The 27,152-nt window shown below is 34.5% G+C and overlaps 2 protein-coding genes across 2 annotated transcripts; one reads left to right on the top strand and one right to left on the bottom strand.

The window, feature by feature from the left end:
- Positions 1-2,804, top strand: LOC139899431 (protein trichome birefringence-like 6). The gene is made up of 4 exons (XM_071882259.1): positions 1-671; positions 963-1,155; positions 1,239-1,429; positions 2,253-2,804. The coding sequence occupies exons 1-4, from the start codon at positions 49-51 to the stop codon at positions 2,722-2,724; spliced, it is 1,479 nt and encodes a 492-aa protein (XP_071738360.1). The 5' UTR covers positions 1-48; the 3' UTR covers positions 2,725-2,804.
- Positions 2,805-2,946: 142 nt separating this feature from the next.
- LOC139902664 (histone-lysine N-methyltransferase EZA1-like) lies at positions 2,947-27,152 on the bottom strand. Its single transcript, XM_071885269.1, has 21 exons — positions 26,837-27,152; positions 26,529-26,722; positions 10,975-11,109; positions 10,622-10,873; positions 10,337-10,515; positions 9,703-9,787; positions 9,441-9,593; positions 9,310-9,357; positions 9,146-9,217; positions 8,851-8,939; positions 8,735-8,744; positions 8,541-8,628; positions 8,348-8,441; positions 8,156-8,264; positions 5,920-6,128; positions 5,680-5,811; positions 5,386-5,473; positions 4,851-4,898; positions 3,455-3,583; positions 3,274-3,351; positions 2,947-3,177 (listed from the first exon to the last, which is right to left on the bottom strand). Exons 1-21 carry the CDS (start codon positions 27,150-27,152, stop codon positions 2,947-2,949), a joined length of 2,739 nt encoding a protein of 912 aa, XP_071741370.1.

Genomic DNA, 27,152 nt, shown 5'->3' with positions numbered 1-27,152 from the left:
TTTCTTTACTAATAAATTCATGTGCTCTGTTCTTGAATCTCTCCCAAAATGTCCATTGAGAAACAAAAAAGTTTCTCACTCAAACGCACAAAATTCTACATTTTTTCATTCACAATTTCACTTTCCATAATCTTTCTTACATTTTTCTCAATCTGGGTTTTCAAGTCCGATCCATTTGTTGCCAATCAAGAAACCCAACTTCACTTCAATCAGATTCAACTCAACCCAGTTACTTTTGTCCATAGTCAACCTTTGGTAAATTTAAGTCAAACCCATTTCAGTGAACCCATAAATGCTTCAGAAATTACCAGCTTTTCACTCAAATCGAAAGGGGTTCAAAGGCAATCAAATAGGGTTGAAAGAAAGATTCCAAATCTTGATTTTGTAAAGGTTACTAATTTTTCAGATATTAATGCCAGCAGTTCAGTTAGGAATGAGAATATATCTGATTATAAAGAAATAAGTGATGGGGTCAACAAAATTGTGGGGCAAAAAGGTGAAAAATTGTGTGATATAACTAAAGGGTCATGGGTTTATGATGACAGTTACCCTTTATATACTACTTCTACATGTCCTTTTATAGATGAAGGTTTTAATTGTGAAGGAAATGGTAGGTTGGATAAGGATTACATGAAATGGTGGTGGAAGCCTCATGATTGTGACATTCCAAGGTAATACATTTATTATTTATTTTACTTTTAATGTTTCTTGATAGCCTTTTTGACTTGAAAATTATTAAATGGAAGTATGAATGTGCATGAATTTGTACTTGTGTTAGAGTATTGAGTAAGAATGTTTATTTATATCTATATAATAACATCTATATCTTGTTCTGTACACATAAAGCAAGCAATGCACAATTTTCCTATAATAACTTGATTTATTTATGTTACTCAAATTTGTAAGTTTGATTTGTACGCGTATTAGAGTAATTAATTTGAATGAGTTGGTTGTGTATGTAGGTTCAATGCAACAAACATGTTGGAACTGATTAGAGGTAAAAGACTAGTGTTTGTGGGTGATTCAATCAATAGGAATCAATGGGAGTCCATGTTATGTTTGCTAATGAGTGCCATTAAAGATCCGAAAAGGGTTTACGAAACTCACCATAGACGTATCACTAAGGAGATGGGAAACTACTGTTTCAAATTTTTGGTAAAATTTGCTTAACATAACTAACTGCGTGTCGTTATTGTTTCTGAGTGGTTAATGTGATTTTAATGTTGGTTTTATTGTAGGATTATAAGTGCACGGTTGAATATTACGTGTCCCATTTCTTGGTTCATGAGGGCAAAGCAAGAGTTGGCAGGAAACGCATACAGACGTTGAGAATTGATACCGTCGATAGGGGGTCATCAAGATGGAAAGGAGCTGATGTTTTGATTTTTAATACCGCACATTGGTGGAGTCATTACAAAACAAAATCGGGGTGAGCTTACACTATCTAAGGCCTCATAATAATAATAATAATAATAATTTGTCTTGCTAAGTTTTGTTTCTTATGCGTTTAAAATTAAGTGATACATATACACCAAGTAGTACACTGTACACATATTCATGGTTTGAATTTCTACCAAACCACCTTAGTTAACATTACATAGTGAACAACCCAAAATAACATTCAAAACTCAACAGACCAAATATAGAAAAACTGGTTTGGTTAGGGTAATTTGGCTGTCTGGGCAGTCTTTTAGATTTTATCATATAAATAAAATTAAAGAAAATTATAGTTCGACAATTATTCCTCCTAATTATCCTCCTGATTATCCTCCTAATTATTCCTCTTAATTGATGAATCTTACCAACTTGTGCATATGTCATCTAATAACAAAAGGAAAATTATAGTTTGACTTTCTGACTATTTGTTAGATTTTTAATTCAATCCAACATATTATGTTTCTAGTCCTTGTAACCCTCTACATCATACCACGCTTCTGTTAATCTATAATCAAAACCATTTTTACCGCTGTTACCTGCATTTTATTCACTATATCAAAATAAAAATTTTGACTTTAGAAAAGTCAACGTCTTTTTTAAGTCTTGAACTATAACCCAACTGCATGTCCAGCCTCATATTTACTACTCAAACACAATAAAGTTTAGTTCTTGGAACAATAGGTTAATAATAGTACCTTGGAACAATAGTACTAAATCCCAATTGCATGAATAAGCTTCATATATGCTATATTGGAATTTATTATTTAATCATGCAAATTATATTCATGTTGTAACTTTTATAAGAAATGTGACAGGGTGAATTACTATCAGGAACGAGATAACGTTATACCTCATCTCGAGGTATCAACGGCTTTCAGGAAATCGATGACAACTTGGGCATCATGGGTCGATAAATACATCAACCCAAGAAAAACACAAGTCATATTTCGAAGCTCAGCCCCGTCCCATTTTAACGGGGGCGAATGGAACGCAGGAGGTCACTGTAAAGAAGCTTCTAGACCTCTCAACCGAACTGCAACCGCCAACAATTATCCTGAAAAGAATCTCGTTATCGAAGAAATTATAAAACAAATGAAAACTCCCGTTAAGTACTTGAATATAACTGCGTTATCAGATTACAGAATCGATGGTCACCCTTCGATTTACGGGAAAAATTTAAACGGTGAAGATTGTAGCCATTGGTGCTTACCTGGCGTTCCCGATGTATGGAATCAACTCGTGTATCTTCTTCTATCGTCTAGTTTTAGAAACAGGTATGAACAGTAACTCGATTCGTTATTTTGCCACACATTTTTGTAAAACAGTACACATGTGTATCAATCTGTATATTCAATTGTATCATGTAGCCAATTATGTAGAGTTCACAAACTTGTTTGGCTTTTATTGAATGTCAAACATTTTAAAAGCTAACGCGAAAAAGTACACTTAAGTCTTAAAAACAGTAACAAATAGTCAAATACGATCCCTAAACCATATTAAACGGTGAGATTATGGTTTTTCTGATCGAACGGGAGGAGGAAGAGAAGAAGGGTCTTCTTTCGGATCATGTTGCGGGATTTTTGTTTGGGTGGGCGGCCCTTCTTTTGGATCAACGGGTTTGCGGGCCCAAGAAGGTGCTTTCTCGCGTTCGTAAGCGTAGTCGTAGAAGATCTCTTCACCGGGTAGTATACGATGCTTGGCGAATATGCCAACACGATGATCACCTCCCACCTTTAAAATCTGCACGTCCAAAATTTAATTAAAGGTTTAATACATTTTAAGACACTTAAACTAAATTCCGGTTAAGCTAATCTAAGACAAAAAGAATATACATACCTTGGCGTAACAGTTTGGATTAGGCGAGTGATTAGCGAATTTCAGCTTGTTTCCTTGACGAAGAGAGTCAACAACATACTGTGTCATAAGAACAAGTTGCTTTCAGTTTCTTGGTTACATGTAAACTGCTAATATATTACTACTAGTACAAGTAGCAGTTTTAAGTTTTTTAAGTTAGTACCTCATCATTTAAGTCAAAAAGGAAAGAAGAATTCAAATCATCATATATTTTGCCTCGCACATTTGCTTCGGATTGAGAGAGCAACTCCCCGTTATACTCTCCAAGAAACTCATCTTTCTCGACGGTATTCTGGGAAAAACATTAGATTTTCTATTAGAAGTGAAAAAAAGGTTATCATGGTGGGGAACCTTTAACCCCATGCACCCTTTGTATGCCAACTGTACGCGGGTCAGCACAGCCCCGGGCAAGTGTGGTCGGAACCAACCCCTGTCTCAGCGCCTAATACAACTGGTGGCCGAACCGAGATTCGAACCTTCGCCATATTAGAAGTGAATTGCCAATTGACTAGGTCAACTGAGCATTTGCGGGCACCCTGGCCACCCAGGCTATGCCCGGATGGTTTAGATTTTCTATAGAACCGATGTATTAAAACCAACAACATATAATAGATCGCCTTAATGCAATTCCTAGGAATATTTATGTCAAAAGACCATCAACCACTGTCAATAGACAGTCAAGGCGTCAACCACTGAGGTCACAATATCCTCAACTGGCGGCTTCCAACTACAGCTAACCGTCGGCGCCAAATTACCAGATGCCAACACCATATTATCCGGTACAGCCGGAGCAATATTACCATCGATAGCCGTCGGTGCTTTTTTACTACAAATGCCGGAACAATGTTACCATCAATAGCCGCTAGCATATCTCCTTTATCAATCGTCAGCTCCATTATCGCCCTCCATATCTGCAATGGCTCCATATCTGCAATGGGCAGAAGAGCCATAATATCGTCATCCACGTCCAGAGGTGTCTACAGCCATGGCTGACGATAGTATGGCTTCTCTGACTGTGGCTGACAAAGTATGGCTCTTCCGGCCGTGGCAGGCGATAGTATGGTTGTAGGGCGCTATATGCCGTCAGTACTTGATGGTGATATTATTTTATTTGTTGTGGGTAAAAAACCCCCCTGGTGATTGTCGATGGTAATATATATATATATATATATATATATATATATATATATATATATATATATATATATATATATATATATATATATATATTTTTTTTTTTATTTTTTATTTTTTTTTTTTGAAAGGCAAGGCCCCAAAGTGATGTTGGTGGGGATTGAACTTGAGTCTCCTTTGGAAATTCCCAATCACCTAACCACTCAACCACCCTTTTGGGGTTGTCGATGGTAATATTGCTCCGGCTGTAATGGGTAGTATGGTGCCGGCAACTGGTGATTTGGCGTCAACGGTCGACTATAGTTTGAAGCCGCCAATTGCGGATATTGTGGCTTCAATGGTTGACGGTCTTGTGACAGAAATATTTTGAGAATTGCATTAAGGCGATCTAATATTAACGTAGACTAAAAGGCTTATGGTAGTACCTTTACAAACGCTCCCCATCCACTAACATCAGATATGCCTAACAAAATCTGATCACACAAAATTTCGCCATACAGTTTATACATAATAATGTGGTCAAGTGAATCGGTGAATAAAGATTGAGTTTTGTAAACGATATCTCTCAAAATCATGGTTAACGGCTTATAAGAGTTCTTTGTGTTTTGTTTCTAGGTCCTTGCTTCTTTAATATGTTTCTTTTTTCGAACGTGGATATCGTTATCACTCAGAGGGGACTTAACCACCTTCGTGATCATATGCCACTCATACACACGTTAAGAGGAAAGTACCATTAAAGGTTAAAAATTCCTACTTGGAGTGGAAATCGAACCTGGGTTGGCAGTAACTAAGTTGAGACCCCATCTCATACCACTCGAGCCAAGACATTGGTGATACTTAAATATATATCTGACGTCCATAATAAACAATACTCCGTATATTATATATGTTTATAATTAGTTAACCAAAAACTTTAGAGTCGTTACAAAACTGTATTTTTTTTTTAGTATTATTTCTCACCTTTTGTTGCTTCCCTAAAAGGAGTCTCATGTTACCACATTGACCTCCTTTTTTAGGGGGCTCACCTAATTCATCACCACCTCCACAACTGCAACATTAGAGAGATATTGTTACTACATAAAAATGAACAAATAATTATTTTTATCAATGTATTTTCTTACATATGTCATACCAACAGATTTATGTTAATAATGGTAGTATAATACCAACCAAACACAATATAATGTATGGTGTATTCAAGGCATTTCTAATGTCACATATTCAAATTTCTTAAATACCAGAATAAAACATTACCTGACCCAACAATTTCGACATATATCCGGGTCACATTCACGTCTAGTTGCAAAGCACGGGCATTGCAGGTTTCGACAATGGCTCTTAGCACAATGACATCCCCTAAACCGATATCTGCAACTTTTTGGACACCTAAACGACAAAGATTATCAAAAATTTTACGACCCGTGCAAACAAATTTGTGATTCATGTTTTCCTAGCCTTAACTTCATCAATAATGTTAGTTTGATATACACATACCCACAATACTTTTCACAAGTAGAAATTTTTACGCACGGGCAATCTTTGCCACAAACTGGCTTGCATTCACATGGAGTGTACTGTTTTTCGGACCGGTTCGCACCAGCAATTCCTCTGTACCTTTGTGAATGTCCGGGCGACTTCCAGTTATGTTTCTTTCTCCTACCTTTCTTTTGATACGATTTTTCTGTTAGCGCATTTTCTTGCTCCTATATGAACAATAAACACATAGCAATGTCGATGTCATTACACATAACAACCATCACAAGGTAGCCCAGTGATTTGGGCCCTCACACAGTGGCGGAAGCAGGATTTTTCTTCACCGGGGGCGAATTTTTTTTTTTTAAAACCGTAGCAATTTTTTTGGACAAAATACGGAGTTTTGGGGACAAAAATTGGAGGTTTTTAGGCAAAATTTTGAGGTTTTTGGATAAAATTTGAAGGTTTGTAGGCAAAATTTAGAGAATTGTGGGCAAAATTTGAAAGTTTTGAAGCAAAATATGTAGGTTTTGGGGCAAATGGCTTTTGGGTTCGGGGCAAATGGCTTTTGAGTTTGGGGCAAAATAAAAAAATCCAAATTTTTACACTAAAATTTCGAAATCGACTGGGGGCGGGCGCCCCCCGGCTCCCCCTATAAATTCGCCCATGCCCTCACACCATTGCAAGATGTCTCAAGTTTGAACCTTGTGGTGGCTAGGGAAGGGTTCGAACCAGCCAAAGAGTAATCTCGATGGGTTGCGTACACTAGACTATGAGGTTGGATTATTCACCCTCCCGGGTAACCCCAACATGTAAAAAACCTTACAATTAGAACCATGCTCTACACCAATGGCAGATTCAGAATTTTTTTTTTTTAACAGCGATTTTTTTGGGATCAGTAGATCATTTCTTTCAACGTCCCTCGTCATTTGTACGTAACACACACGTTCGGGCGGAAACCCGAACCCGATCGACGGTACCCGGGAACACATCCATTCAGGCAGTGGTTCCGGGTAGGGGTCCATAAACGAATCCGGTAAAACCTCCCTATAGAGTCAATTTATACCACCATTATTGGTGTTCAATTGGTTTAAAGAAAATCATGTCATCCCTAAGGATCGAACCCATGACCTCTCCCTATCCCATGACACAAAGTACATGGAGAGAACCGTTGGGCTATGCCCGCAAGTTCTTCAGAAAATTCTTTTGCTGGGGTCAAAACGTTAAAAAATTGAAAAAACGAAAAAAGGGAACAAAGCGTCAAATTTTGAAGTATGTATATATATATATATATATATATATATATATATATATATATATATATATATATATATATATATATATATATATATATATAGGGGTAGGATCAATGGGGAAGTAACCAATCGGGGGAAGCAGGGGGAAGCAAAAAAAAAAAAAAATCGTTTTTTGAAAAAACTTTGTTCACGAACATTATAGATTGGATGAAAATAAGAACATTTAGAAAAGACACTTCGTGATGAATTTTATTATTTTGGCGGGAAAACGATCGATAAAAATTAACATTCAAGATAATATTGTTCGTGAAGAATGTTAACTTTTTTTTTTTTTTTTCCATGTTTTGTGAAGTAAAATTTAGCCCGATTTAGAGTTTAGGGTTTAGGGTTTAGGGTTTGGTGTTTTGGGTTTATTCCATAAACTCAAAACACCAAACCCTAAACCCTAAACTCTAAACCCTAAACTCTAAACTGTTCGTGTTAAAAACTCAATCTAAATCCTAAATTTAAACCCTAAATCTAAACCCTAAACCCTAAATTTCTAAACCCTAATATCTAAACCCTATAAAGCCTAATATCTAAACCCTAATGTCTAAAACCTCAACATACGCTCGAAAAACACGATAATTGTTATATATTACTTCTTCGAGCGTTTTCCCGCCAAAATAATAACATTCATCACGAAGTGTCTTTTCTAAATGTTCTTATTTTCATCCAATCTATAATGTTCGTGAACAAAGTTTTTTCAAAAAACGAAAAAAAAAAAAAAAAAAATTTGCTTCCCCCCGCTTCTCCCGATTGGTTACTTCCCTCTTGATCCTACCACTATATATATATAGGAAAAAAATTGATCGTTGGGGGTGGCTGACCCCGGTTACCCCTTTATAGGTCTGCGCCCCTGCTCTATGGGGTTTTTGGGTTTGCTTATTTATAAGCATTTTAAATTCGAAACAGTTGCAAATACATAACCAAATGAAGAACCAAGAGAAATAATAGAAAACCTCGTCATCTGCTTCGGTTGAAGAGCCTGCCGGTCCACCATTGTCCATATACTTGTATACTTCGTTGCAGGTTTTTTCTTCATGAAGTAAGTTTCTCGCTATAAGACAACTGCACGTTGCAAGTTATAAGGTTTATATAACAGCTTCTGCATTAAGAACCGATAAATTGATGTGCGTACTAGATCCTCGTACCTGTTTTTTCCAAACATCTCTAGTCCCTTTAGAAATAGCTCTTTCTCAAGAAGTCTCCATCGAGTATCTTCCTTATTATCGTTCTTCACGATATCTGCTGAAACACCAAAAGTATAACCATGTGCATCAACAAACGCAACTAATTTGTTTTTCGCAGTTTGACCAAAGTTCATTCATGTATGTGAAGTAATACCCGGACCAACACCATTAGAAGATTCCTCAAATGGGCAGTCACTTGGAGATCTCATGTCAAAGTTACTCGAGCCACCAATTTCTGCAGCCTGTAATTACGATAATGGCGATTCTAGGATCAAAATTAAAGGGGTCCGATTTTTTTTTTCTTTCCAAAACTAATTATATTTGAAGAATACATTATTGGTTGTTTACCTTTGAAAAACTATAAATTATAAATATGTATGGTTTCTATAGTTAAATTTGGTGTTATATTATACAATTTGAAAAATACGCTGTAATTTTTTTTTCTTTCAAACTAGTGTGGTTACCGGACCCCACCTCCTCTCAAGTAGATGTGCCACTGCCACTGGTCATCAATGGCGAATCTACACAGAGGGTCATGGGTCCTATGACCCCACTATATTTTAATTTTTTTCAATTAAATATCCTTAAAATCGTATAAAACACTACTTAATTTAACTATGAGACTCTATATATTTGTTGGATTTATGGTTTTTTGAAGGTAAACAACTACTATCAATGACACTAATTAGGACCCATTCTATATCATATCTATCAGTAGAACATAGTAACTACTCCCTAATAATCACAAACATTATTTACCTTCTTGTAACACTGATCACTACATGGCTCTTCATTTTCGGCCCATTCGACATAAGGCTTCAATTTTTCAGCCTACGAATCACGCAAACAAAAATACATAATCCATGTTTTACAGAAACTCGGTGATCAACAGGTAACGATTCTAAGAACAAAAAGATGCTTACAGGAACGATAACAGGATGACCATAACCATGGAGTCTGCAATCGAATATCTATAAAGTAAAGTGTGTGTTTAGCATATAATTAGCAAAATCTTGCAAAACGACGATGAAAGAAAAGTATTAAGCGTAAGTACCCAACATCGTGTGCAATATAAAGAATCAAACGTATCCATACTAGTAGCGAGGCTTTTATTCAAAAGCTTGTTTCTGTTAAACTCAACATTTGGTTGAACAACTAACGCATTTTTTGCACCTTCATCATTTTTCTTAAGCATTTTAAAGACATCCTGCATCATCATAGAAACACAACCGATTAATTTATACTAATATACCATTTCAATGTACGTAAACTGACAAAATGAGCATCTGATTTAGATATAGGAGTAACTTAATTACATGGATTTCATAAGCTTTTCCATGGATGGACTTTTGCAGGACCTGGACCACTTCATCGGTTGGTTCGTAACATTGGCTAACCATCCTGCAATAACAGAAATTTGAGTCCAAAGAGTCGGGTTTTTGACTGATGTCGACTATAAAACGTGTGCAATAATTGTAGATCATACAGATACAGCTGCAGAATTACAAATATATGCTAGAAAAACAGCTAAAAGTACCTTATTTTTTTCTTTCTTTTTTTTTATGACTGTTCATTGTCTTTAATTTTTTTTCTTTTTGAACGGCGATTTTTGCATCAACGGATCATTTATTCGACGACCCTCATCATTTACACGTAACACACACGTTCGGGTAGAAACCCGAACCAGATCGACGGTACCCGGGAACACATCCATACGGGCAGTGTCCGGGTAGAGGTCCGTGAACGGATCCGGTAAAACCTCTCAGTCATGCTTATTTTAATGAGACACCTCTCACGAAGAGATTTAAATTGGTGACCTCAACCCAGGCATCCCACGTAATGTGGGGGGTGAACTTGGGAATTAATTGTGTGTGCAAAGATACGAACCCGCATCTCCCCTGTGGGAAGAATGCGTCAATCCACTCCTCCACAACCATAAGTTCAATTTACCTTATGACGCGTTTTTCTCCTTCAGAAAATTCATGTTTATCATCAGAATCTTCATTTACAACTCGTTTAGGCGGCGCCTTACCCCCGATTTTATCATATTTTACGGGTTCTTTCCCCACGATCGATTGATCTTCGCCCATTACCTGGTTACTGTACCGTTTCGACAAGAATTTTATAAACTATACAACACAAATTGATCTTTAAAACAACCTCTGTAAAACCACATTTAAAAGTTGACTTATTATGAGGAAAAGGAGAATTAAGGAAATACCGGGTCGAAAATACCCAAGTAATGAATTTGGGTATTTTCTCAGCAGCTGGAAGTTTGTCAGTTACATGAAACGCTCTGTCGCAGTCTTGGTCACTTGATCCTTGAGCTGGTTCAGGTATTACGCAAATCGGATTTTTCATCCTTAATGAAAGCATATTTCCCGAGCTACAATTGTGTGCAGTCAAATCGTCAGTTGTAGATTCTGCTAGCGATAAACGGTTAGCCACGTCCTTTTCAATGTTCTTATTGTTCTGAATGATTCTTTCCTGTGCAGTATGTAGTTAATGGTTAAAGTACATTAATCCACATTTACATACATGACATAAAAATGCAACAAAGTTCTTTAAAAATAAAGAATTTAACTTACTTTGATGTAAGCAGCCCTTTCTGCCTGAATATGTTGTTTCAGTTGAGTTATGTCGCTTGTTAACGACGCTAAATCGCCCGGCATTTGTTCATCTTGTGGTTGCAGGTTAAGGTCCTGCATGAGGTTTTGGAGGTCCTGATCAACAGAAAAAACTTTAATTAGTAAAATGAGGCCCCCATAATAATATACTAGCAAAATTACAATTACAATAGTATAAAATGATCTCGAACTGCTGTTAAAAAAAATAGTATATAAATGAAGGATCTTTCTAACACGCTATAAAGTATCGTACATAGCGATTTAATATTATGTTTAGGGTGACGATTATTCAGATTTACAACACTATGAGAAAAGTTACATATGTTAATTGAATCTTTTGTTGTACAACGGTTACTGACCCAACCAAACAATTCTATTTATTTTAATTTTAATTAACAATCAAATTACGGAGTAATAATCACACATAAACTATCAAGTAAACATGAACTACTCAAGATCATTAAACGTGAATTATAAAAATCATACTCCTAAAACATTTTCATGATCAATTACATAATCAAAAGGCACAAATCAAAAATCTAAAATCCAAACTCGTAATCAAAGCTAAATCATCATTCATGTATAGAAGTTTTAATTTTAAAAGTAAAATGACAAACAAAAATTTATTGTACTTGATGAAAAAAGCCCTTGAAATAAAAACGAAAATGAATAATTCAATCGAACATTTACTTATGAACAATTAAAATTCTTCACATCGCCTTAAATCATAAATTGTTTATAACTTTTAATTTTATTTGTAAAATGACATAAACAAAAATAAATTCATACTTAATTATAAAGCCCTTGAAAGAAAAACAAAAAATTCACTTGAACATATACATATGAACATTACAATTCTTCACAACGCCTTAAACAGATAATCAGCGAATGTCACAATTGATTGTTTCTTGTAAATCACGTAATCAAAATATACAAAATTTAAAATCCTAAGTGATCGTCTATTTGGTTATATCAACACACATAATTTTTTTTTTTTTTTCTGATCTGAACATTCTTAATTTACGATGAATCGGTCATTGTATTCGTAGATAATTAAAATAATTCATATGAATCAAAAGATAACATATACATTAAATTAAATTATGTAGGTATAATAAAAAGATAATTTTATGCATGAATAAGATTACACTCGAGTTGGAATAGATCCTAACCTTCGAGATAGCGTTGGTGGTGGAATCCATGATCGGCAGCAGCTGGCGGCTGGAGAATGTAGGTCACGGCGACAAAGGTGGTGGTGGTGGTGGTGGTGGTGGTGGTGAGCAATATATGAAAGTAGTTTGTTTGTTATAGTAAAATTAAGGTTGACTTTGAGGATTTTTTAACCTGAGTTAGTCAATTGGGGTCCACTAGTTTAGTAAAACGTCGGCCCACAAAATACTCCTTTTGTCACGTGGCTTTTTCGGATAAATAATTCATTTTCAGGCATACACTCAGTTAACGGTTCTTTTTTTTTTTAAGTTTACTAGTATATTTTTTCACATATAAGTTTGTGTTGAAAAATGAGATAATTTTATTTTGAATTTCTAATTAGGGTTATCATTAAAAAATAAATATGTGCTTTAAGTAGTAGTACATTTAGAGTTAGTTACCGAGTATTTTGATAGTAATTATTAAAGCGTACAAATAAAATTTCCATATTTTAATTTTTTATTAATAACTCTTAGGGTTGTTATTAAAAATTTCTTTTATTTTTTATATATAAGTAAACCAGTATTGGAAAATATTTCAACCTCGAACACGTATGTGTTAAAAAAGGACTTGAATGATGTGTGATTATTTCAGAGTTAATAATTCTTTAATAAAATACTATACTATATAAATAATTTATATATTTATATTTATATATCACATGTTATTAGATATGTTTTGCTTTTAATAGATGTAACGATTAACTATGGTTAGATATTTATTGGTTAGATTTGTCATGTTTTACACGCTTTCAATAAATTTATTAAACTTTTAGAATGAAAATAGATTCAAAAATTACATGTATGTAAAAAAAAATTAAGACAAACTCACACAACCGACTATATATATGTAAATGTGTGTTACGATTAAATGACGGAGTCGCAAATATAACATGGAGGATTTAGGGTGACATGTGAAATGTGATTGGATTTTTATATAAAACTATGATAAATTGTGAGCATTTAATGTTTTGTGGTTTATAACAATTGCTAGATAATAATATTGTTATATATGACTTATATATATTTATATATGATCTATAATATCAATTAATTTGATGATAATGCCAAACAGAAAATAGTGAAAAGAAGTTTTGAATGACAATTGCTAGATAAGAATATTATATTACCATGCATTTATTATACTAGGTAACATTTAAAATTATATTTATTAATTGATTGATTTATAATGGCAACCATTAATTTTCACATTAATTTTTATTTGTATTAGGAATATAAATGGTAAATCTTTACATTTTACATATAAAGAAATAATAATATTAGTTACTTTATATCACATTAAGTACAAAAAAATAGAGTAATTATGATACTATATATATATATATATATATATATATATATATATATATATATATATATATATATATATATATATATATATATATATATATATAACGACCCCAAATCCGTTTACTAAAAACGGAGTACATTTTTTTTTATAAGTTAGGTCCCAACAACATCCAAGTACACAAACCATTTCAAAATAGTTTTTCCGTATACGATTTATCATAATAACACGTTTAACGTTTTATCTCGACTATTGGTTTACAAACGACACCATACACCCTCACGAGAATGTATTCCACATACAAGGTTTGACTCGACACAACCAAACAATACGACCTTGAAACATTTACTCAACACCACGGTTAAGACACAATAGCCCAACCCGATATCAAGAGCATAATCCCGAGGATCTACCAAATCCCCAATCCACGTCCAATATCCAAAAGCTACCCCATCGAGCCCAAACGCTCCTACGCATCTAGTCTAACAACTAGCTAGCTTCACAATCACAATACCTGTAAAAAGGTAAACAACGAGAGGGGTAAGCATAAAGCTTAGTGAATGCAATAATTATACATATACATATATAATCTACTTACTTGCAATCACTTACACAATTACCGCATACACGCTAGCAATTCAATTAGCATACCATTGCAAAGTATAATGCTAAATCTCCAATACCGCAAGCTAGCGCTAACAATAGCATATAACTCAAATAATATAATATGCTACACTACAACACACAACCATGGTTAACCAATCGTACAAGGGAATGGTGCTCGCAAGAGACCATCATGGTTCATAACATCCATTAGTGTACTTAACACCGCGTATCACTAACCCTCGGGTGGTGTCTTAACACCGCGACTAACCCACCCTCTATGACAATGTGTGTCTTAACACCGCGACTAACCCACACGTCATTACATCCCGGAGTGGTGTCTTAACACTGCGACTAACCCACTCGTTACGTATTAAGTGGTGTCTTAACACCGCGACTACCCCACATTTCATTAATTTCCGGAGTGGTGTCTTAACACCGCTACTAACCCACTCGTTACGTATTATGTGGTGTCTTAACACCGCGACTACCCCACATTTCATTAATTTCCAGAGTGGTGTCTTAGCACCGCGACTAATCCACTCGTTACGTATTATGTGGTGTCTTAACACCGCGACTACCCCTCATTTCATTAATTTCCGGAGTGGTGTTATAACACCGCGACTAACCCAATCGTTATGTATTATGTGGTGTCTTAACACCGCGACTACCCCACATTTCATTAATTTCCGGAGTGGTGTCTTAACACCGCGACTAACCCACTCGTTACGTATTATGTGGTGTCTTAACACCGCGACTACCCCACATTTCATTAATTTCCGGAGTGGTGTCTTAACACCGCGACTAACCCACTCGTTACGTATTATGTGGTGTCTTAACACCGCGACTACCCCACATTTCATTAATTTCCGGAGTGGTGTCTTAACACCGCGGCTAACCCACTCGTTACGTATTATGTGGTGTCTTAACACCGCGACTACCCCACATTTCACGCCATACAAATAAATACATTATATACATATATGCATAATTATTCCACTCACCTCGAAATGCCCGCACATGTCATGTATGTAAATCGCCTTCAAACGCAACCGAGCAAATCTTTTACCTATAATATGCATATAGATATACAAACAATCAACATACATTCTCTACAAGAGAATTTGACTCCAACACCCTTAACCAAGGGTTTATACCGACCTCCACAAATCGCCCATTTAGACACCCAAAGGAGATTTCACCAATTACCACTACGGGTGGTAATTCTGACCCATCAAACAAATACAATTTAACCTAAATTATACTTGGCACCATTTAAACTAAATCACAAGTGTTAAACATTTATCTTACCCAATTTGACGCATAAATCCTAATTTTGACCCAATTCAAAACTAGTCTTTCAAACATACCCAAATGGGTTCCAATACTTCCATAATCACTAAACTAAGTGATTACACTCAAAATCAAAGCCTAATAATGGCCAAATCGTCAACCAACCCAAAACCCGCCAAGTATCAACAATAACTAGTCACAATAAACCCACTTCGTCATCTAAACGGGTTTCACAACTAAACAAGCTCAAACTCTAACTTGAATATCAAATCAACAAAATGAAATTCGGAGTTGAGACTTACCAATACTATCACAACGTAGCTAAGGATGAGATGAACAACTTTAACTCTCGCGACTTGACCCGGTTCACCCATCTTCTTCTTCAAATCGAGCTATCTCTCTCTCTAAGCTCCTCTCTCTCTCTAGATGGAAATGGGTGGAAGAGGTGAAAATGTGTTGAGGATAAGCTTGGGTCAGGTTTTATGGATCTCAAACCGTCCACATAGTGAAAGGACCAAAACACCCCCAAATTACCCCTTAAAAACGAGTTGGAAAACAACATCAGGTCACGTGTCGCGTTCCGCGACAATGTGTCGCGTTTCGCGATGACCCAAACGTGGTACCACTAACTCAAACGCGATAATGTGGTCAGGAGGAGGGACTTTCAAGACATCGCGTTTCAATCACATATGTCGCATTCCGCGACGTACTGGGACGCGGTATGACCGTAGGGAATGCAATAGAAGGCCTGATCAAACGATTTCCTAGCACTTAAACCCTTCAAAGTCGATCACGGTTAAAAATTAAACATTTAGTGGATTAATTACGCACCTTAAACCATATACGAGGAAAATGGGTGTTACAATATATATATATATATATATATATATATATATATATATATATATATGTGAAATTTTCTAATATTCATTCATTAGATTTTCTTTTATAACCTATCATTATCATCATTTTGGAATTTGAATTTAAAACAATGCCAAGTGATTATTTTATCAATTACTCCATCCGTCCCAAAAAAACAGTTCATATTACTATTTATATATGTCTCAAAATAAATGTCCCTTACTGAAAATAACATTATAATGTAACATCTGTGTTACATCCGTCCCACATCGGTTGGAGAGGGGAACGAAGCATGCCTTATAAGGGTGTAGAGACCTTTCCTAGCATGACGCATTTTAGGACCACAAGCGCAGCAGATCTCATGAGAACTCTTTAGTTAAGCGTGCTCAGGCGAGATGTGACGATCGCTCCAAATCCATATGGACGAACACGTCATTCATCGATTTCATTGCGAGGTATTTGACCTCTATATGATACGTTTTGTAAACATTGCATTATTTTGAAAAGGCACACCATAAATGAATATTTAAATCAAAGGTTTTCGACATCTGATGATTTCTACATATAGACAATCACCGTAAATAATAGTTTACAATAGTACTTCCGTTGAAAATGCAGTCAAAATAAGATACATGGTGATGATTTGGTGAATGCAACGTTTCCTTAAAAAATATGCCATGTAAGACTCCATGCACATAGCTTGTCTAATATATAAGCAAACAGCGAAAGACTTCTAGGGAACCTGAGAATAAACATGCTAACAAGTGTCAACACAAAGGTTGGTGAGTTCATAGTTTTAATGTTTTGCATAATCTGTACGTAAAGGTGGACCACAAGATTTCAGTTGTTTCATCCAGAAACGTTTATCAAAATATTCTACAAGATTGAGCACCCTGGTAACTAAACTTAACGTATATATAATTTGTACCCTTTGTATAATCATCTTAATAATACACGCAAACCAGCGTGTACGCTTCTCAAATAGCATACGTTCGTTAAAAGGCTAGTGCTCTAGCTCGGACGGGGATATCAAGCCCTATGGATCCATATACTACTACTCGCGCCCACCAGTTCTTATAACTGGCAGTTACTAGTTACCAAAGCTAAGAGATTTTCGGTTCAAACTCAGTGTAGAATTAAGTATGTACTTGTATCCATTGCGTTTTTAAAATAAAGTGCATGTATTCTCAGCCCAAAAATATAGATTGTAAAAGCAATTAAAAAGGGAGCAATGAAACTCACCTTAGCAGCATATAAAGTCGTTCACCAAAATGTGACTGAAACTCGGATTACCAAATAACCGTAGATCTCAACCTAGAGAACATATGTTGGTCAATAAATGTCTATTAAACTAGGTCAGGTCATAGTGTATCACAATCCTAATGCTCGAGATCGACATACAAAAGTTATCCAAAGTTGTTTCAAAAAGTCAATTTTGACAATAGTTTAACAAAACGAGACGTGCCTTATATAAGATTTCATTTACTCGGCTGGTAATATTTAAAAATCCATTTTATCAATCTTGTAAACAAGTTGTTTAAATCTTAATTGCAGATTCAAAAGCAATTTCAATTAACGTCAATCATAATTCAGTTGATCATATCTTTTAATCCATTCATCGAAACTATTCGATATCTAAATGAAAAGTTATTGATTTTTCATCAGCTTTCCAAAAACATGCATATCATATACCTTTTATCAGTAATATATGTATTTACTTCGTGATTCATCATAACTATTTAACGATGAAATTTAGCATACAAGCATGTATAAATATATATGCTCGAGCACTAGACATGGATACACAATTAATATATAAAAGATAAAATATGAGTGCTTACGTATCAATATTTTAGATTTAATATTGTAGGAAAGTATGTAGACGTAACGGAGATGATAAACACTAGGTTTGACTTGCGAATATTACCCATAACCTCCATAATTATAACCCATAATTTCCTTAGCTCTATCCCGCTCGAAACCCATTTTGAAAGTGACACGCTCATGACCTCGTCGTAGTATTTTATGTATAATACTAATTAATAATACTAATAATAATAAGATTAATAATAATATTAATCTTATTAATAATAATAATAATAATAATAATAATAATAATAATAATAATAATATATAATACGAGAGAGATAGAAAGATGTGTGAAAACTGAATCAGAAGTCGAGCTTTTATACTTGTGGCCTGAATTCTACTGCCATGCGATCGCATGGTCTCCATGACCATTTCCCATGCGATCGCATGGGAACATTTTCCAGCTCACATCTTGTTTAACATTTAGCTTGTCGACATATTAATATATAATATATATAATTAATTATATATTATATTAAATTCACGTGCATAGTTGATTTGTAATTTTAGTTCCGATAAGTCGTACGTCATCACTCGACTTATGTCCCGGTTTCGATTTTTCGAACGTTCTTTCGTACATTTAGAAAACTTGCATTTTACGTTTCGTGTCACGTACCTTTGTTAAAATATAGCCTTAAGTTATCCATAAACTATACCACTCAAAGTATATCTTAAACTTTCGAGTATTTTGGTTATTTACTTCTATAAATCATCGTCTCGCTATTTGTTAATATATATATAATATATACATTTTCATTTTGAAATAGTGTTTTACTGTAGCAAAGTTTTTTACTGTAGCAAATAGTGATTTTCGAAAACACTGTAGCTTTTCGGGTACTGTAGCAATTCGAAAATACTGTAGCAAATTAGTGTTTTACTGGTTTATCTTAAACGTTTTAGTTAACTTATCTAAATATTAATCGAATCAATAATCGAATGTTAATATCGTTTACTAAATAACTTGAGATTATATATACATATATATATATATATATATATATATATATATATATATATATATATATATATATATATATATATATATATATATATATATATATATGCACATTAAGTTATATGTATATTGATCGTGAATCTTCGAGAACAGTCAAAGAATAATTGATTACATGAATATAGTTCCAAAACTTTGAGACTCAACATTACAGACTTTGCTTATCGTGTCGAAAACATTAAATCATTTAAAGATAAAGTTTAAATTTGGTCAGAAATTTTCGGGTCATCACAGTACCTACCCGTTAAAGAAATTTCGTCCCAAAATTTAAGTGAGGTCGTCATGGCTAACAATAAAAAACGTTTTCATGACGAATATGAGTTGATAAATAGAATTTTATCACCGTTGAATAATATGGATAAAACAATCAGATTTCTCGAAGCGTATGAGAGAAGTTATCGTAAAAGAGTGAAATGAAAGAATAGAGATTCGTCTTAACTTTTGACGTAGTTACGATTGATTTTCGGAATTTAAGGAATAGAAAATCTTCATAATCTAAATAAGATTTGATTCTTCGAAATTTATGGAAATTAAGATTTCTTTTAAATGCGTAATCTGCCTCGATTGTTATGTCTGATATTTCGCTATAAATTAACCACTTTCGTTTCATTATTTTCACCACTCCTACATCTTCTTCCTTATTTCATACTTCCAAAAGATTGTGAAATGCTTAATCCAGTTCTGATTCTTGATATTTTCTTGGCTATCGTATCCTTCATTCTTCTTTTTCATCTGCCACCAGAGAAAGTTATTTTCTTCTACTATTACCTTGGGGTTATAGTATTTTTCATTCTCCTGTTTCTTTATATTGCTATACGCATTGATATAAATGGTTTGTAATATATGTGTTGTTGTCAGGCTTTATATTTTCCCTTATATTTAGGAGCTCCATGCTTTCATTTTTCCTTCCCGACTTCAAGTCAAGCGAATAATGGTCCAGAATTCGTAGCTATACATTTCGGAATGAACATAGTTAATGTTCTAAGAAATAAATTGTAATGACACGATCTTGATTTTTCAAATTATCAGAATATCTGGAAAAGACCGAATCATCAAGAAAAGTATTTTCTTGATATATTTAGAGATTAAATAGAATGAAAGAGTTATGTAACATGGTTCATGATGAGGGTGTGATCTGTGAACCTTTATCATGTTCCATTAGAAACTCAGCATGACTTACTGTAATATAATCACGTTGATCAAGTGTCATTATATTATACTAACTCATGCTTCAGTTCCCAACATTACTTCAAAACATCCATTTTTTTTTTCGAATTTTTCAGATTTTAGAAACTAAAGTAGTTTCTTTTATGATGTAACACAGATAGTGCGAAGAGATGAATGATTTCCGATAAGAATAGGTATGAAGATATCTCCAGAAATATCGAGGATATTTATAATGAAAGATACGATGATATCTTAGAATTTCTAATATCAGAGGATGATGCGAAAAATCTGTCTGTGAAGGTTTAGAATAAGAAGTAAGGTTCTTACTAATGGTTTCAGCAGTCACTGAATCATTTGGATTCTTTGAAGGCAGGTTCAGTCTTTGTGATTTATCCACAGCCTCTTTCATACTTTACTCAATCCGTTTTTCAGTTTCAAACCTTCTCTTTTTCTCAGTTTTACCATCATACTATTCTTTATCATCAAACTTTTGACTGTTAAGGTCGTTTACAGTTTTTGCTACTTCATCAGCATTTTTCCAATTTCAGAGAACTAGTTCATAGTTTGGGATGTTTTTCAGAAACTTCACATTCGAAGTATGTAAGTCTAGAAGATAGATGTTATCTATATATAACTGTTGTCGTAGAAAATGCTGCGAGATTCAAAATACTGAATGCTAATTCTTGGTGGTTAGTATGGTAATTATTGTTACAACATGTGGATGAGTACATGATAGGGTTTCAATGAGTATAAGGATTTTTCGAAAGGTCAAGGATTAATAAAGTTGTTGGTAAATTTACTGCTAATGTGGTGGAACATGAAAGGTTTCCCAGTAACAAGAACGTATATGTCAAGGTTATAATAAGGTTAATCTGAAAAGTCGAAGTTGACTGGTTGAAAGTGTAGTAAAACTGGATACTTTGAAAAGGGATTGCAATATTATTTTCAGTAATAACAATGCTAAAGGATCTTTCACATTTTTGAAGTCAAAGTATAGCTTTGAAAGATGTAGAGATCTAAGAATGATGTCACCCGTTAAATCTTGACTTGGATTCTGATCCGTCAATATCAGAATATGTAATTGAATTTGTATGGAAACGATTGTATATCGCCGTGAGCATAGTTTATAATTTTTTGAATCAAAGTTGAAGAATGTACAATATAACATATTAATTGTGAACTTATATATTTCCCGGGAATTACCTACCCGTTAAAGATTTCACAAGTAATATTTTGTACAAAAGAATTTTCATTACAGTCTTTATGAAAATATATGTATGTATATTTCTTCAGTTGTAATACGGATTTAATGAGTTAATATCATATTAAGCTCATTTGATTTTCGGCTTGACTTATAAATGATTAATCTCTATACATAATCTTTGCGGAGTTTTTCACTAATGAAATCAACACTTCATTATTTATTCTTATTGATATTCCTCGGTGAAGGATGTTGGTGCTCGTGGAATTTTTGTGAACCTTACAAGGCACGTATGATGTTTTCTGGAAAGTTTCGAGTATATCGAAATTGAAAATGTAAAATCAATTATGTAATTGATTAATACACTTGGTTTATTATGAAATGGAATTCATTGGGTTGAAACAGAGATTGTAGTTAACAATGGTTAAGTTGTTAAGGAAGGATGTACATCATTGCATATTAGTAATATGAACTAACCGAGTAGTACCTACCAGTTAAGATTCACATGTAATAGCTTAGTACGAAAAGATTTATTTTGATTTCAAAATTCATATATATTAAATATACATAAAATTTCTTCAGAGGAAATGAGTTAATACTTCATCGGTTATTGTTGCTGGTATTTCTTGGTAACTACGGTGCGTATGACATTGATGCTCGTGGAACAGATTGTGAAGTTGAGGTTTGCGATACGGATGTTGTTGGTGGTGGTAATGGTAATGTTGGTGTTGTTGTCGGTGGTACTGTTGATGCCGGTGATGCTGCTGGTGCTTGTAACCTTTGCACCATATTCTCCAAAGCCACTACTCGAGCGCGTAGCTCGTTGACTTCTTCTACTACACCGGGATGATTGGCGGTTCGGACGAGCGGATGAATAAGATCCAGAATTTGAGATAGTATATTATCGTGACGAGATACTCTGGAAATGAGAGAGAAAATGGTGTCTCCAACAGGTTCGCCGGTAAGTGCTTTAGGTTCTTTGCCAAGAGGGCAATGTGGTGGATGGAAAGGATCACCTTCTTCTTGTCTCCAATGATTAAGTAGACTACGAACCCATCCTCAATTCATCCAGAATAGATGATGGCTAATTGGCTGATTCATTCCGGTTACACTGTCTTCAGAATTCAGGTGAATATCCATATCGGAATAGCTTTCGGAGTTTAAGGAATTTGAACTACATACGGGATCCATCTTGTATAATTAGGGAGATGATTTTTGATATGAATTAGATTATTGAATTTAGTTTGGTATTTCTTCAATACATAATTTACATATGTATATATAATATTAAATTTCATAAATCACGGAGAAATTTTCGGAAGGTGTCAGGAAAAGTTTACAGTAACAGATACGCTAAGATATGAATTTTTGTCTATACACTATTTATGCAATAAATGCAGGAAAACATGTCTAGACTTAGGAATGATAAGCATGTAATTTCCGACAAGAAATGATAAGCAAAACTTTTAACATGCAGACACGGTCGAAGTCCAGACTTACTAATGCATCTTAACAACTATCAGTTAGACACACTCATGCAAGACCTGGTTCGCTAGGACCAACGCTCTGATACCAACTGTGACGATCGCTCCAAATCCATATGGACGAACACATCATTCATCGATTTCATTGCGAGGTATTTGACCTCTATATGATACGTTTTGTAAACATTGCATTCTTTTGAAAAGGCACACCATAAATGAATATTTAAATCAAAGGTTTTCGACATCTGATGATTTCTACATATAGACAATCACCGTAAATAATAGTTTACAATAGTACTTCCGTTGACAATGCAGTCAAAATAAGATACATGGTGATGATTTGGTGAATGCAACGTTTCCTTGAAAAATATGCCATGTAAGACTCCATGCACATAGCTTGTCTAACATATAAGTAAACAGCGAAAGACTTCTAGGGAACCTGAGAATAAACATGCTAACAAGTGTCAACACAAAGGTTGGTGAGTTCATAGTTTTAATGTTTTGCATAATCTGTACGTAAAGGTGGACCACAAGATTTCAGTTGTTTCATCCAGAAACGTTTATCAAAATATTCTACAAGATTGAGCACCCTGGTAACTAAACTTAACGTATATATAATTTGTACCCTTTGTATAATCATCTTAATAATACACGCAAACCAGCGTGTACGCTTCTCAAATAGCATACGTTCGTTAAAAGGCTAGTGCTCTAGCTCGGACGGGGATATCAAGCCCTATGGATCCATATACTACTACTCGCGCCCACCAGTTCTTATAACTGGCAGTTACTAGTTACCAAAGCTAAGAGATTTTCGGTTCAAACTCAGTGTAGAATTAAGTATGTACTTGTATCCATTGCGTTTTTAAAATAAAGTGCATGTATTCTCAGCCCAAAAATATAGATTGTAAAAGCAATTAAAAAGGGAGCAATGAAACTCACCTTAGCAGCATATAAAGTCGTTCACCAAAATGTGACTGAAACTCGGATTACCAAATAACCGTAGATCTCAACCTAGAGAACATATGTTGGTCAATAAATGTCTATTAAACTAGGTCAGGTCATAGTGTATCACAATCCTAATGCTCGAGATCGACATACAAAAGTTATCCAAAGTTGTTTCAAAAAGTCAATTTTGACAATAGTTTAACAAAACGAGACGTGCCTTATATAAGATTTCATTTACTCGGCTGGTAATATTTAAAAATCCATTTTATCAATCTTGTAAACAAGTTGTTTAAATCTTAATTGCAGATTCAAAAGCAATTTCAATTAACGTCAATCATAATTCAGTTGATCATATCTTTTAATCCATTCATCGAAACTATTCGATATCTAAATGAAAAGTTATTGATTTTTCGTCAGCTTTCCAAAAACATGCATATCATATACCTTTTATCAGTAATATATGTATTTACTTCGTGATTCATCATAACTATTTAACGATGAAATTTAGCATACAAGCATGTATAAATATATATGCTCGAGCACTAGACATGGATACACAATTAATATATAAAAGATAAAATATGAGTGCTTACGTATCAATATTTTAGATTTAATATTGTAGGAAAGTATGTAGACGTAACGGAGATGATAAACACTAGGTTTGACTTGCGAATATTACCCATAACCTCCATAATTATAACCCATAATTTCCTTAGCTCTATCCCGCTCGAAACCCATTTTGAAAGTGACACGCTCATGACCTCGTCGTAGTATTTTATGTATAATACTAATTAATAATACTAATAATAATAAGATTAATAATAATATTAATCTTATTAATAATAATAATAATAATAATAATAATAATATATAATACGAGAGAGATAGAAAGATGTGTGAAAACTGAATCAGAAGTCGAGCTTTTATACTTATGGCCTGAATTCTACTGCCATGCGATCGCATGGTCTCCATGACCATTTTCCATGCGATCGCATGGGAACATTTTCCAGCTCACATCTTGTTTAACATTTAGCTTGTCGACATATTAATATATAATATATATAATATATATAATTAATTATATATTATATTAAATTCACGTGCATAGTTGATTTGTAATTTTAGTTCCGATAAGTCGTACGTCATCACTCGACTTATGTCCCGGTTCCGGTTTTTCTAACGTTCTTTCGTACATTTAGAAAACTTGCATTTTACGTTTCGTGTCACGTACCTTTGTCAAAATATAGCCTTAAGTTATCCATAAACTATACCACTCAAAGTATATCTTAAACTTTCGAGTGTTTTGGTCATTTACTTCTATAAATCATCGTCTCGCTATTTGTTAATATATATATAATATATACATTTTCATTTTGAAATAGTGTTTTACTGTAGCAAAGATTTTCAAAAACACTGTAGCTTTTCGGGTAATGTAGCAATTCGAAAATACTGTAGCAAATTAGTGTTTTACTGGTTCATCTTAAACGTTTTAGTTAACTTATCTAAATATTAATCGAATCAATAATCGAATGTTAATATCGTTTACTAAATAACTTGAAATCATATATATATATATATATATATATATATATATATATATATATATATATATATATATATATATATATATGCACATTAAGTTATATGTATATTGTTCGTTAATCTTCGAGAACAGTCAAAGAATAATTGATTACATGAATATAGTTCTAAAACTTTGAGACTCAACATTACAGACTTTGCTTATCGTGTCAAAAACATTAAATCATTTAAAGATAAAGTTTAAATTTGGTCAGAAATTTTCGGGTCATCACACGAGAGCACTACCAGGATGGGTGACCTCCTGGGAAAGTGCTCGTCGTGTGCGGTTGCCAAGAAAAATCCGTGCGCTTACGGGCAAATCGGATAATATCATGCTACGGGGAACGTGTTACCTGGGATGTTACAGATGGTATCAGAGCCAGGCCCCGGACCAAACGTGCACAGCGAGGACGCTGTGTCCCATTAGGGGGTAGGATTGTAACATCCGTGTTACATCCGTCCCACATCGATTGGAGAGGGGAACGAAGCATACCTTATAAGCGTGTGGAGACCTTTCCTAGTATGACGCGTTTTGAGACCACAAGCGCAGCAGATCTCATGATAACTCTGCAGTTAAGCGTGCTCAGGCGAGAGCACTACCAGGATGGGTGACCTCCTGGGAAAGTGCTTGTCGTGTGTGGTTGCCAAGAAAAATCCGTGCGCCTACGGGCAAAGCGGACAATATCATGCTACGGGGAACGTGTTACCTGGGATGTTACATATAATGTCACTAAAATTCCAGCTACACCCTTTTTTTTTTGGCGAAAAAGACATTTTATTAAAACAACCCAATATCTTCATCAAAATAATGAAGGCCATCGGAAACGGTTACAAGAAATGGAAACATGAAAAGAAGAAAATACATATAGCAAAGATCCTATTGACAAAGTAAAAACGGGTTATGCTCCCACACGTAAGCTTGTAATCCGTGCACTATCTTGAGATTTGTCGCCCAAAGAAAAACTTTTAGCTTGATGTTCCGCACAATAATTGACCGATAAGTAGCTTTGCCATTGAAAATGAAGTCGTTTCTAGCCGTCCAAATGGCCCAAATTGTAGCGGGCCCGATCAATTTCCAAAATTTTGAAGCCTTGATGCCCATTCCATAGAACCAATCAAAAGAAAAATCGACAATAGACCTCGGGATAACCCAACGAATACTCCACCACCGGAATAAATCTGACCAAATACAAGAAGACCAATTGCAATGGAGTAATAAGTGATCGATGGTTTCTATCTAGCCCATACACCAAACACATAACGTGGAAACATTAGAAGGCAAAATATGCCTACTTGCAAGCACGTCCTTAACGGGGATACTTTTTCTAATAGCGAGCCAATGAAAGACCATAATCTTGGATGGAACATTATTACCCCAAACAACTTTAGGCCACACGGGAGGCGGGATGTCATTTGCTTGGACCAAAATCCTAACAGTATCGGCAACATTGAACAAATCAGTTGGGCTGGCGGCCCAAACAAGCTGATCCGCAACTAAGTCCAAAAGCCTGACCCGAGATAAAATAACGTGCAATTCTTGAGCCTTGAATCTGTTATAATCAGATAAATGGATAGCAAGATGGAAATTCCATCCCAATTGTTTAGACAT

This window comes from Rutidosis leptorrhynchoides, chromosome 3, assembly GCF_046630445.1.
Source record: "Rutidosis leptorrhynchoides isolate AG116_Rl617_1_P2 chromosome 3, CSIRO_AGI_Rlap_v1, whole genome shotgun sequence".
Taxonomy (NCBI): domain Eukaryota; kingdom Viridiplantae; phylum Streptophyta; class Magnoliopsida; order Asterales; family Asteraceae; genus Rutidosis; species Rutidosis leptorrhynchoides.
Note: the sequence above shows the minus strand (reverse complement) of the source record. Positions and strands in the feature narration are given on the sequence as shown.

Excerpts from the sequence above, each read along its gene's own strand:
- LOC139899431 (XM_071882259.1), top strand. The coding sequence starts at position 49 with ATGTCCATTGAGAAACAAAAAAGTTTCTCACTCAAACGCACAAAATTC. Across the intron at positions 672-962 it reads CATGATTGTGACATTCCAAG|GTTCAATGCAACAAACATGT; the intron begins GTAATACATTTA and ends TTGTGTATGTAG. Across the intron at positions 1,156-1,238 it reads ACTACTGTTTCAAATTTTTG|GATTATAAGTGCACGGTTGA; the intron begins GTAAAATTTGCT and ends GTTTTATTGTAG.
- LOC139902664 (XM_071885269.1), bottom strand. The coding sequence starts at position 27,152 with ATGTCTAAACAATTGGGATGGAATTTCCATCTTGCTATCCATTTATCT. Across the intron at positions 8,940-9,145 it reads GTGATCAGTGTTACAAGAAG|TGGGGTCATAGGACCCATGA; the intron begins GTAAATAATGTT and ends ATTAAAATATAG. Across the intron at positions 4,899-5,385 it reads TTTTAGGGAAGCAACAAAAG|ATTTTGTTAGGCATATCTGA; the intron begins GTGAGAAATAAT and ends TTGTGTGATCAG.